The following is a 14,564-nucleotide window of genomic DNA, read 5'->3' as shown; positions in this document are numbered from 1 at the left end:
TCATGCATCCATAGTATTTTTGGTTCTATTATTTACTGGTGCTGGTTGATGGAATAAGTGTTGCTCAGGCCATTGCAGAAATTTGCTAGTTTGATTTAAAAAGTGCTGTTTGCAATAATGGAAGGACTTGCAAGTGGGCCCGGAGGGGCTGGGGAACAGAAGAGGCCAAGGCTTTATCCATCAGCCTGGCGAAGCAACACTGCTATTTCACGATCCACAACAAAAGAAACCAAAATAAGACTCAGAAGATTTCTTCTTCCTTTCACGGAATTGGGTTTATAATGGATGGTTTGGTCAAAATGCCAGTTTTGATCTGCATTTTTAAAGAAGGACCCTTTGATTTGCTGAAGTTATACTCTTGCTTCTCATTAAACTGTGGCATGTGGGATCAATGGATGGAGAGTCACTGAGTGAATCCCATGCATGATTTTAATTACCTGCCTGCTTCTGATGAAATGGCATGATTACAATCAACTTCAATCTGCTATTATCCTGTGTATCAACACTGATAAAGATACAAGAACATTCAAAGTTCCAAATGCATCAATAGACTTCTTCTTGCATTATTTTATCAATTAAAGTTCTCCTATCTTTTTAAAAAATGTATTTACTATAGGTGTCAAGCTAAATTATTCAAGTTACTAAAATACTTAACACCTCAGCAGAAGCCAACAAAGATGCAGGCACACAGTTGAAGTCTAGTGCCTTCGACTGGAGAAAAAACATAGTCAATTGTCTTGAAGGCATGTCAACTGTCAAGACCCAAATACTAAATTGTCTGAATTGGAAAAGCAGTTGCTTAGCAACCAATGTTCACAGCAATTCAATAAACAGGCCCATGAAAAGCAAGGAAATAAATAATTTGGTGTAGGCCTTTTCAATGCATAGATAACGTGAACAGTGCGACCTGACTTTGAGAGGAAATACATAATTCGTGTCAACTTTTGAGTTTTCAGTAAAAAAAAATCAGCATAGAAAATGTCATCCAAACTATACATATGGTTCCTATTAGCTCTGCACATAAAATGGAACTTTCAAAAGTGGAGTCAGGAGCCAGGTTCTATGACAAATGACCATGCACTGATTCACACATTATTGTAAATAACCAACACTAGCTTTCTTTGTTCCTCTGTTCCTATCATTCAGTTTTCTACGAACCTGACTACATGCTGGACAAAAAATCCAACTATCACTGTTACCAAGCTGTGCATATTAAAATGTTACTGTCAGACAGAGACAAAGTGAATAGTCCCCTAACAATGATAATTTCTAGTTCCATCTATGAACTCCAACCTAGAAAGCTAATGAACATAGAATAACTTGGGTTTAACATGGTGCCATATGCTGTTATGTTAAGGAACATAGATTTTCACGTGTTGAAATTTAACAGATTCCTAATCATCACTACATGTGTAGTGCAATAAAAATAGAGGCAATCGGATGAGGCTTGGTACCACCAAAAATAGTCAATAAGAATTTCCATACAAGCTGTAAAATAGGGCACACTGAAAACCGTAACCATGAACAAACACAATGCCAGTGAGAGGGCTAATGAGTTGAACTAACTCCTTCCAGCTGTGAAATATCAGAGAAAATATGTTTTTAAACTTCCCATAACAATCCATGGGAACCATGGATGCAGAATGATTTGTATAGCACGCACCTAATGTGGCAAAATGTGAAAACAATTGAAAAAACTGAGTGAGGATTGTGCGTGTGTAGCTGGTGCATGAGATTCTTTAGCACCAACAGCTGCTCTGACAGAATTGAGTCATGCTGGAATAATTAAAAGTCCTGAAAACAAGGACCCAGAAGGACACTTTTATACAAAAAAAAACAAGTTGCTGCTAATTATCCTGCTAGGATGAAAAACATTAATAGCAATTCAGATGATGACATATCTGATGGATCTATGATGTATTGTTAACAGCACTAAAGACTTGACCTCTGTGAAATTGATTTTGCTATCATTATTGCAAATGCTACACAAAACTAATTCCTTGACTAAGAATTGCTAAAATGCCAGGTATCTTAAATTTTCCTGAATTTCAGAGAGTTGGAAGTTAGACTTAGTAACAGGAGCAGAGAAGTATAGACCATAAATGTCATGCCATCAGTTCTCATTCCCCAGGATCATCAATCCACCAGTGAACATCTGGGCATCATTTTAAAGATTACCATTGACCTTATCCCCTCCGAGATTATAGAGAACAGATTTCAAAGCCCAACTCTACCTCCATTCTAAGATCTACAATTATAACCATTCTGATACAACTATCATTTCAGTTTAATCTTGCTGCATTGTATTAATTTCTATCTATCTCAACTACATGAATCTCCCTCTCTTTAGTCTCTTCCCACATACATCATTAGAAGAACCATTACCACCAGTCACAGCTTCCTGTTACAAGGCTCTAACCATTTAATTTTCACTTTGGACATCTAATCCCTTTACACCTCCAAACCCCATCAGGCTCTCTTTGTCCCAGACACTCCTTCCAGGTAATAACATGGTGTAATAGCACTTCTTTCCATTTAGTGTATTGTATTTGCTGACCATACTGTAATCTCCTGGTTTTCTCAGAGGCCAACCACAAATTAGATGATTGTTCTGCAGTTCACCTCTATTCAACAAAACAGTGCCTTTGAGCTCTCAGTCTCTTGTTACTTTATTTATCTGCTCCATTCCCACTTTCTCCTCCTACTGAAGTCTAATATAACTTCAAGAGTTCCCACCTTAATTTTGTCCAGTTCCATTTTTGTTCCTTTGCTTATCCAATTATCATTTTTTGGATTGCATCATCATCTCTTTTGTCATTTCATCTTTGCTGTCTTCCACCCAATCACAGACCTCTGCACTCCCTCATGGATCTAAAACCCAAAATGTTAAATCTGTTTCTTTCTCCTCACACACATTTTCTGTTTATATTCTTTCAAACATGCTGATCTCATGTAAATAGAACAAATCTGATCAGCATTATCACTCTGCAAAAACTATTGTGTTCACAATTAATATTTCTCTAAACTGGGACATTGTAGATTTTCTTTTGAAAAATCAGCTGTATAGATGTGTTATGGCATACCTCCGGAGCAGGTCAGATTTGAAACTAGATTTTCTGGCTCAGATGTAAGGACACAATTCTGTACCACAAGAGCTTTTACTGTTAAGAAGGAATAATAACATCCTATTTAATCGGTAACTAATTCTGATTTCTGTAAGGACTGTGATTATTTTCTATCACATGCACACTCAACTTATTTTGCTGAAACATTTAGTGAGCATTAAATTTATATCAGGCACAAGCAACCCTTCATCTGACTAAATCAAAGAGATCTATGAGTAAAACCACTGAACATTTTTCTTGTGGGTAAATAGTAAATGTCACTATTTAATTGCAAATCACTTCTTTCAGTACTCTATGATATAAAGAAAGAATTACAAGATCAGCTAATTCAGTCATACTGACTGAAGACTTCTGCTTCCCAAACAATTGCTGTGGCATACCAATGATGCCATTGGCATGGTGAAAATTGCAGGACTTCATTTCCTATTGATTTCAGGAAATAAGGTTCGAACAAAGCATCATTTGTCAGTGCTTTCAAAGCTTTCTTCCCCCTCTGCTTTGAATCTGTGAAGAAAGATGTAATGTCATTTTTAAAATAAACCACATTTGGAATCTAACTGTTTTCCATTAAATTCCATTTTATGTAATTCCTTTCTTTTCCTGCTGATGCCCAGCATTTCTCCTTCAAAAGCCCTTCATGTAAAGAAAGCAACAGCATTAAACATCTGAGATTCTAAGTAAGATTTACAATGGACCGAGTGTCTGAAATAATAAGCATATTTCAATGACATTGCATTGTGGGACTGCACAACATATGCAACGTACCACATCTAAAGTGCAAATTATTGCAAAGTTCTGATCTCCAAAATGTTATGGATACATGTCAGGATCAGGTATACATAAGAATCTTGATATTTAAATGGCCTGCCTTAAGGCATTATGAAACTTAAGGATTTAGATATCCATTCAAATAGATTTGATAATAAAACCATGGACAAATGTCTCCTATTTTAACTTCTCATTTCTTTGTACTATGATTACAATAAGTAGAATAAAGTGATCCTTACAAACTAATACAACAATAAATCAGATTGCATTCACTGAGTAACATTCCACTGTTATGTATATTTCTTGGAAGTTATTTCATATTCCTCAGTCCCCAACTGTTCTTCTCGTACTACAAATTTAGTAGATGGATGTGAACACCACTGTCTGGACTTTTGTGGAATCCCTGAGACTGCACAAACTTTTAAAAGTGGCAGACAGAAGCCACATTGACAGTCCAGCCCCTATTTCCGACAAATTCATTTTTGCTGGCAAGGAAATAGCAGTAGAACATGATTTACAGAGGCCAAAACCAAAACTCAACAGGGCCACTTGAACTTGGTACTGTTCAAAGAGACCCCACAGTAGTATGGAATCATAGGTTGATCAAATGGATATAAGCAATTCTGAGGGTAGATATGGTCTGTTTAACTATCACGGTCAGAAGTTTTTTAAAGCATCCAGTTTTTAATATTGAAAAAAAGAAACACATATGCCATTGAAGGCCAAATAAAACCTCATTGGACTACTATAATTGACAGGTTGTCAAGTGGGAGTCATTAAACAAAATAGCATTGAGTTATGCAGCTTTAATAGTGGTTTTTGTTGATATTTTCTCAAGGACTATTATGTTATTAGAAATGCTTGGCTGTTTAAAAATCTAGTGGGGGTGTTAAGTTCACAATTTTATTGACAGTTCAGATAGACTATTCAAGGAGTAGCTTTCACATGAACTCTGGTTAGAATTATGTGTAGTTCTGGTCACCACAATATAGAAAAGACAGATTTGCAGATTTGCACTAGAGAGTTGCAGAGGAGATTTAACAGAATATTGCCTCAGTTGTAAGAGCCAAGCTATGAAGAAAAATTGAATTGGCTGGGCTTGACTTCCTTTGAGCAGCGAAGGTTGAAAGGGGACATTTTAGAGGTCTGTAAGACTATTAGAGGCATTGGTAAGGTGGATAGGCAGCACTTTTTCTATTACTGAAATGGTCAATAATCAGGCAGCATGGGTTTAATGTAAAAGGTAGAATGTTTATAATAGTGTTGAGGAGAGTTTCTTTTCAAGGAATCTAGAACTCACTGCATGGAACAGAGGCTGAGTCAAAAGCTTGGATAACATTTAAGATATTCACTTGCATTGACATAGCCTACAGGGCCTGGACTAAGAGCTAGAAAATGGGATTGATGTAGTCAGATCTTTGTTGACTGGTGCAGAAATAACAGGCCAAATGACTTCATTCTGTGCTGCAAACATATATGAGTTTGAGTCAATAAGAGATTAACAACTTGAAATTTAACAGCTTTGTATGAGATTTCAAATGGGAGTTTCTTCAATGCCACGAGTGTAAGAATGAGAGATTGTTAGAAGCTAATTTTCTGCATTTCCACATTGATCCTGAGGTCTATTCATGGTTAGTACTGGGTGAGTGGCCTTGGAGATGGTGTAGGGGTATGAGGTGGCATTAAGGTGGCATAGGTGGATGGGAGTCAGAAATGAGGTTGTGTGAGGGGCGAGGGCTAGAAGGACTAACGTTGTATAAACCATCAGGGACAAGATCTCAGAAAGTCAAAGTTTTACCAGTCTGCCCATGCACTTAGCCACCTTGGCTTTTCTTTCAGGTTGACAGGGCCTGATTCTATCCCATCCTAATAAAGTAAAATCTGGGTGTTTTGTAGCTCTTTAAATGAAGCAGAGATGTCGGGTCAGGAAATGTCCTGATTCAAGATATTTACCATGGTAGCAATAATCCAGTCTAATGCATTTCTAGGTTTTTCCTATCACTGATGTTTAATCAGTGTTCAAGGTTCACAAAACACACACGGGGCTTATACTTTTTTCTATCTGAGTAATTGCTATCTCTGTCAACACTGAAAACTGATCATGTGACCGAAACTACACCATACTTAAAGAGCTCCCAACTCCAGTAACTGATCTTGCATCTTTTGATTTCCCAAGATATTTGTCATAATGGCAATGCACACTGCGTATATGTATCTGAATATTATGTCCTGACTGATCTGACCTCAATACTGTTCCCTCATTGTTAGGCTGGCCATATGCTGGGCGATGGGTCTCTGGGCCTGGGAGACCTCTGCTGAATGTAAATTTTGAAAAATCAGTGTTTGGTACAGTACAATATGATGTGATTCTGGTTGAACAAAATTTTTGAACTAACATTCAGATTTCTTTCACAGAATTAAGCCCTACTGTGAATAACTTGCATCCTAATCTGTATCATTATACAGATAGTTCTGAATATTTCTCCTATGTTTGAGAACACTAAAACAGTACTCTGTTTAGATAGTATGAAATTAAATGTAGAGACGTTACATAAAATAGTAAATACATCTGGTGTGCTTCTTGTGAAATGTACAAGTGAAGAATTTTCATTTAGTTCAAAATTCCACGCTGTAATTCACTCGTAGTTTTTTTTTCAAACACATCGTTAAATTTCTGACTTGGAGGTGAACACGAAACAGGTTAACTACACAATAAAGGGAAAGACTTAAATGCCATTTCAGACTCCATCAGAAAAGAAGTTGCCAATCTCAACTAGTTTGTTATTTATAGCAAATTGAATTTGAGAATCTAAGCATTTAATACTTACTCAAGCGTGGAAAAGTCATTAATTATATAATGTTGTGAATCTTACAGGCAAGATCTTTTAAATTTAACCAGGCAGTGTTGTCATTTTACTGATCATCTGTCTTTATAATACATGACTTATCTAATAATTGCTAAAAGACTGAAAGGTTAATTTACTTCGAGCAGTATTAAGACACTGTCAGCACGACTCGGGCTAACATGATGATTTTAGGTTTGAATCTAGCATAAATTAGTGGCATGAAAGCTTCCAACATTGAAATCCCTCAAATTTCAATGGTACAAATTCACTGATGATTTTCTCCTGGGCTTGTAATGTTCCTTGGAGCTGCTGGATGTTTTTTTAAAGTTAATTTTGAATTTTGTTTAAGGCAGCCCTGTGGTGCAAATTACCACAGATTTACATCACAGAACAGCAGAACAAGATCCCGCACTCCGCTCCTAGCCAAGCATCCCCAAATAGTAACCTCCTAAGCCATCTGGAGATTGTACAGACATGAGGCAGAGGGCTGCCCCTCTGGGAAGGAGAAAGAGAACAAAACAACATGAAGCTAAGTCAACTTGTGCTACTCAGACAGACTTGCCAGCAGCTGCCTTTCAACAGACTGCCTACCTGCCTTCATAGTTTGAGAACATCTGGCATTGGAGAGGAAGATATATATGACTTTATTTCATCACAGGATGAAGGTGATGAATAAAAACTTAAGCATCAATACTGCAACACAATCAAGGTAGTAATTTTAAACTTTTTCCGCATGGGTCATTGGAGAGTTGAGCTGCAAAGGAACTGTGAAGCATTTTTCTTTCTTCAGATAAATGCACACATTTTGTCACAAATTATTTTCAGAAGCTTATGGCAACTTGAATATTGAAAGAATTTGGGCCAAGCAGTTGGACTGAATAAATATGAAAGAAATGACCTGCGGGGTCATCTTTTGTTTTGACAGGATACTTCAAATGTCACTACAAAATTAAAGACTGAATGGATTCATTATTAGACAAATGATTTGGAGATGACGGTGTTGGACTGGGGTGTACAAAGTTAAAAATCACACAACACCAGGTTATAGTCCAACAGGTTTAATTGGAAGCACTAGCTTTCGGAGCGACTCTCCTTCATCAGGTGGCTGTGGACTTATTAGACAAAGTTTGTGATCTTAATGGAAATGGCTTTCAGTGAATTAAATGTAGTTATTTACTTAAGACTTATATTAATATAAATGGTCAGATTAAATTCATGTAACATCATTTTCTCCTTCAACTGTACAAATAATTTCTTGCTGTCTTTAAATACTATTATTGTTTATAATAAATAGTGAAGATACTGTGGCTTTAAGAGGTGTATTTTGTCCTTTTTTTAAATGAAGTTTGAGACAGAGGATGTGGGCAATCTACTTAAAGCCTATAAAGTAAACAGCTTGTGAGGCTTTGAGTCTTTTTTTAAAAAGTTGTTACAATAGAAGCAGCCTGAATGGGTGGAATCAAAATCCCATAGAACCAGGATTTTTAGTTTTAGCTTTCAGCAGTTGCTGGGGTCTTAAGCTGAATGTGCACGCTCTTATTCCTCTCTCTGGGGTTCTCTTTCTGCATCTAGAATTGCACGTGAGACAATCTATTTTATTGAATTTCCCTTTGCTAAGGGTGTGTTTATGGGATGTTACTATACTGGAACCGTTAATTAGTCACAATTAATATATATTATTGTTAAGCGTTTTGATATTTACAGTTAAGCCAATTCTTTTATTTTTATTTTGTCTGTATTTTAACTGTAGTGAAAAACTAATGTGTGCTTTGCTAAAAGTTGAGCAGTTTGACTAATCGAATTGCACCTGGAGTGCAACGCCTTACACTTACTTTAAAATAAGCAAAAATTAGGGTCCAGATTATCTTCTGAATATATTTTGAGCGTGTTTGGTCTGGACTATAGCAATATCAGTCTAAGTTATTATAGATACATATAACGTTTTAATTTGAATTTTAAATTACAAAACATGTCTAAAATGATTCCCTTTTATTGTCCCTATGTTTTACTACTTTCAAAAAAATATTCTTGATAACTTTGGAGATGAAAAATCTACTTCTTCTGTCATAGGTAAAAATGCAACTGTGATGTTGATTGATGTAGACATTGAAGCTTCAGGCAATATCTTCAGGAAGTAAATAGGCTGCAAGTAGAACACAAGGTCAAGAATGATGAGAATTTGACTGGATTGTCAAGGGGCAGGAGAAGTCCTGCCTGTTGGAAACAACAAGTAAGTTTGGGGCATAGATGAAATGAAAAACAAGGAACGTTATAGAAAATATGAGAAGAAGTAGGTACAATGGGCATGCAATTCATATCTGGGGAAGTGTTAAATTCGAACAATAATAAGAAATGATTATGTGATAATACTGAGGAAGTGGTGGAGGCTAGTATAATTGCAACATTTAAAAGGCATCTGGATGGGTATATGAATCGGAAGGGTTTGGAGGGATGTGGGCTGGGTGCGGGCAGGTGGGACTAGATTAGGTTGGGATATCTGGTCGGCATGGACAAGTTGGACCGAAGGGTCTGTTTCCGTGTTGTACATCTGTATGACTACCACTCTATGAGTTTCAATCCCTATATACCAGTTCAGGTAACTTTTGGTAGGTTAGTGGCTCTATTTTAGATAGGAATAGCCTCTGGTGGAACATGTTACGTTGACTGCAGCACAACAAATTGTCTTTACATTTCCATTAAATTCAGTCTTACTTTATATTAATTACTACTAAGACAGAGATCATCCTCTGCAACCTCGCGCTATAGAAAATTGCGCTATGAAAAATCATTAGAGAAAATCCTGCTGTAGAAGATCACTATACTCATTTAGTAGAAAATTCACATTATCCAAACAACGTCCACAATTCATCAATCATGCTATAGCCGACTTGTGTTGATGAAATAAGTGTTATATCAGAACAACCTGTATTAGGAACTAGAATATTCTCAACTCTGCAATCAATCTGATCTCACTGGTAATGCAAAGAATCAATCTGTCCCAAACACAAAACAACTTAAACACAGCCACAGAAACTAAAACTGAAATAATTAATTCACTTTCATATAACACAGTATTCATTATTTTAGCATCTAGTAAAACAATTTCAAAAGCTGATTTGAGTCTGATTCCTTTGTTAAGTTGCAAGAATTCAGTTTTAATTAACTTACCCAGTTGTAATGTCATCATCATTCATTGTCTTCCCCATCAAATCGCTGTCACTCATATAGCCAGACATGTCAGCACTGATGGACTTCAGGTCTACATCATCAGTATCCAGAGACTCCAAGTCCAAGTGAGAAATATTACATGATTTACTGGAACTCCGCATGGGCATGGAATGTGAGTAATGAGATGAGTCTCCCCGAACAAACCAGCCAGAATTTCCTCCAGGTTGGCATCCACTGCCTACAGAAGGTGCATCCCCTGCCTGAAGACGTGGACTTGCTTGGCCGTACCGCCAGGATAATGGTGAAGATCGATTAGATGAACTTGTGCCACGGCTTCTGGCATTCATTTCAGCACTAATGTCACTATCAAAGGTTGAATCTAAAGCACTGCAATACAAAAAAGACACAAATTGAATGTGAGTACATTTTAAAGGAAGAAATATAAACATCGATAGGCTGTTGCAAATGACAAAATAGTTAGAACGCTTACAGCTCTGCCTGCAATATTATACGTTTTATTAGTCTGAACCATGAGATATAACAAAATAGCAAAGATCATATATGCTGGGTCAAAGGATGATCCAATTGTGCAAGTCTACCTTCTACAAAATTAGTATCTACAATGCAATGCGATTCCTTCCCTATATAACACACAAAGATGTTATGTTGATACGAAATGATTTCTATATAAAAATTATTTCTCCTTTGTTTCTATTTGGTAAGTAAGGATCAATGCTGAGCTTTAAATTTCCTAAAAAGAACTATGGCCTTTTTCCCTGTCTTTCAGAATATTAAAAAAAGGAAGGTGACAAAAACACATTGCTGTAAATATTAAATAAGTTTTAATCTGTCTCATGTATACGTATAGCAGTTAATTTAAACAAATAATCTGGCAAATTTGTCATGCATGTTGATATTGATAGGATAGGAAATAATTAACAATACTTGAATTGCATAGCTCATATATTCAAGCTTTCCAGGGCCTACACTGAAACCCTGTAAATAAAGATGATGTGCTATTTCTTGGCAAACTGATTTTAGCTTCAATCATGTCATTTACATAATCATTGATAATCCAGCTATCCGCTCTCATATTATTACATTTCTCACATCTACTCCCTCAACTAAGTACTTTGTGATAAAATTAAATTGACAATGAAAGTGGAAACAGTAGGAAGAAAACAAAACTATAAAACTTTGTGCATTCACTATAGAATATACAAAATTGAAGAATGTTTTCTGTACAGCTTAATCAGATCATTGAATCTGAGTGGCATTATGTTCTAAAAATCATATATAGGTCTCTTTCTGTGTTTCAATGATTCTGTGTTTCTAAGCTTCTGTTAACCATTTGTTGGCTATTTGGAATCAGGCACAAGAACAATGCAACTTAACAAAATAATCATTCAAAAACCAAGACTGAATCGTGTAAGTTGGAACAAACAATCCAATTGAGCAACAAATGGACTACTAAAGCTCACGAAAACTAGAGAAGATCATCACGCGGCCCTCAAGTACAGGTAAAGTGATGACATCGGCACTGGCTCTACTAAATCCACTATCACAGAATAAAACCCATCTGGATCACTTATGTCTTTTAGGGAAGGAAACTGCCATCCTTACCTGGCCTTCACGTGACTCCAGACTGACAGCAATATGGTTGATTCTTAACTGCCATCTGAAATGGTTTGGCAAGTAAACCACTCAATTGTGAAAAAGTCAAAAGTCTCAAGAACAAAACAAAACTAGATGGACAACCCTGCACTGATGCATGCAACAGCAACGACACTGGCAAAACAACCCTGTTACAGCTGCAAAGTCCTCTTTCCAAACAATGGGGGGCTAGTGCCAAATTTGGGACAGCGGTCTCTCAGACTTATCAAGCAACTTGGTCACACTCATGGAATCATACCTTACAGAAAATTTCCCACCTTCTTGTTGATAATACATTGTGACATGCTGTGTGGTACTACCACCTTGCTAAATGGAACAGACTTTGAGCAGATCTAGCAACTCAAGACAGGGCTGTGGCTCATCAACAGCAGCAGAATACTACTACAATAATATCCTATAGCTTGGCATATCCCCCACTCTACTGTTACCATGAAGCCAGGGGATCAACCCTGATTCAATGGGGAGTGTAGGAGGGGACACAGAGCAGCATTAGACATACCTTAAAATGAAATGTCAACCTGCTGAAGCTACCAAACAGGGTTATTGGCATGCTAAACTCTATTAACAGCAAGTGATTGATACAGTTGAGTGAGCCCACAACTAACAGATCAGATTTAAGCTCTGCAGTTCTGCTACATTCTGCCATGAATGGTGGTGGACAATTAAACAACTTGTTGGAGTAGCAGACTTCACAAATATCCCGATCCTCAATGAGGGGGTAGGGTGGCAGCATATCAATGCAAAATATAGGGTTAAAACATTTGCAACAATCTTCAGCCAAAAGTGCCGGGTGGATGATCCATCTTGGCCTCCTCTAGTGCTCCCCAGTATCACAGATGCCACAATTCAGCCAATTCGATTCACTCCATGTGAAACAGTTGGAGGCACTAGATTCTGTAAAGGCTATGGGCCCTGGCAACATTCCAGAAATGGTCCTAAAGACTCATGCTCCAGAATCCCTAGCCAAGCTGTTCCAGTTCAGTTACAACACTGACATCTAGAAAAGGTGTAAAGTGCCCAGTTATGGCCTGCACGCAAAAAACAAGACAAATTCAATTCGGTCAATTACTGCCCCATCAGTCTCCTCTTGATCATCAGCAAAGTGATGGAGGGTGTCATCAACAATGCTAACAAATAACATCTGTTCAGTAACAGGAAGCTCAGTGACGTACAGTTTGGGTTCCACCAGGGCATCTGAACTCCTGACCTGATCACAGGCTTAGTTCAAACATAGCCTAAAGAGCTAAATTTCAACGGCAAAGAAAGAGTGTCTGCCCTTGACATCAAAGTCCCATTTGTTCAACTGTGGCAGCAAGAAGCCCTCGAAAAACTGGAGTCAACAAGCTTCAGGAGGAAAACGTTCTGCTGGATGGAGTCATACCTGGCTCAGAGGAACTTGGTTATGGTTTTTGGAGGTCAGTCATCTCAGCACCAGAAGCGAGGACATTCGCTGCTGATTGTACAATGTTCAGCACCATTTACGACTCCTCAGATACTGAAGCAGTCCATGCTTAAATGCAATAAGATCTGGACGACTTCCAGGCTTGGGCTAAGAAGGAGCATTTTACACTGGAGCCACATAAATGCCAGGCAATGACAACTTCCAATAAGAGATAGACATTGACTCTTGATATTCAGTGATATTGCCATCAATGAATCTCCTTTTTGGAGGTGGGGGGGTTGCCGGTTGCCATTGAGCAGATACTGAACTGGACTTGCCAGACAAATAGTTGCTACAATTGCAGGTCAGGTGGTAATTGCAGTGAAGGAATCTTGCAGTGAGTAACTCACCTCCTGACTCACTACGGCCTGTCCATCTGCAAGGAACAAATCAGGAGTGCAATTCAACACTCCCCACTTGTCTGGGTGAGTACAGCTCCAAAGACATTCAAGACATTTGACACCATCTCGGACAAAGGCACCATATTTACAAATATGCACCCTCTTCACCACTGATGCTCAATATATACTGCTGCTGCTATCGACAAGATGCACGGCAGAAATTCACCAAATTGACCAGACAGCACATTCCAAACCCACAACCACTTCCACCTAGAAGGACAAGTTTAGCAGATACATAAAAAAACACAACCACCTGCATGTTTCTCTCCAAGCCACTCAACATCTTGGAAATATATTGCTGTTGCTTCATTGTCATCGGGTCAAAATACTTACATTCCCTCTCTAATGTCATTGTAAAGTCTACCTAAAACACATTGACTGCAGTGGTTCAAGAAGGTAACTCATTTCCATCTCCTCAAGGGCAACTAGAACTGGGCAATAAATGTTAGCCCAGTCAGTGATGCTCACATGCCACGGGTGAATAAAGGATGCATTGGCTGTAGCACTCTTACAGATTAAATCCAGACACATAAACTCAAGTGATTGAAGGGATTAAGTTTGTGATGGACAATAACATTATGGAAGTGAGCCATAGAAGGTAAAGCTCACTTATTGTGATGATGCTGCAACCAGATAGGTCAGAAATGTTTTGTACTGATCATTGCAAAATTGGCTTGACAACAAAAGCTGAAATTGGAGGACTGTATTGAATAAATTGGAACCACATGAATTGTCACAAATATTACCTTACTAAAGGCAAGTTCAGTTGACGGATAGTGCCACAGAAATACTGCCTTTTATAACACCAGATGGAATTTATCAATGGAATGTCATATTGTTTGGAATGAAAAATGCATTGGTGACGTTCCAATGATTAGCCAATACAGTCATTGAAGGACTATATAACTCCGTTGCTTACATTGGAGATTTGGTGATTTTGGACCAAAGCTGGGGGAAGAGCATTTACACTACTTGACTGAAACGTTTGATTGGCTCCAAAAGCCAATTTGGCTATACATCCAATTCATTTAGCCAAAGCAAAATAGATTTAATTGGGCCACACTATGGGAAAATGGCAAGTAGCACTTGGACAAGTCAAATAAAAGGCTATTTTGTATTTTCCCATACCATAATAAAATGT

General features: G+C 37.7%; 1 protein-coding gene across 4 annotated transcripts in view; it reads right to left on the bottom strand.

Annotated features, from left to right (window-relative positions):
* LOC122563237 (neuron navigator 1) overlaps positions 1-14,564 on the bottom strand; it is a 653,551-nt gene that overhangs the window by 312,230 nt on the left and 326,757 nt on the right. For all 4 annotated transcript variants that reach the window (XM_087973627.1, XM_087973629.1, XM_087973628.1 and 1 more), the window contains one exon: positions 9,908-10,294. In XM_087973627.1, the coding sequence (XP_087829753.1) occupies positions 9,908-10,294 (387 nt within the window). The remainder of the gene's footprint in view (positions 1-9,907; positions 10,295-14,564) is intronic.

The sequence above is a fragment of the Chiloscyllium plagiosum genome, unplaced genomic scaffold, assembly GCF_037043375.1.
Source record: "Chiloscyllium plagiosum isolate Xiang-an unplaced genomic scaffold, Cpla_swu_hap1 HiC_scaffold_26, whole genome shotgun sequence".
In the NCBI taxonomy this organism is placed as follows: domain Eukaryota; kingdom Metazoa; phylum Chordata; class Chondrichthyes; order Orectolobiformes; family Hemiscylliidae; genus Chiloscyllium; species Chiloscyllium plagiosum.
This window is presented reverse-complemented; position numbering and strand designations above follow the sequence as displayed.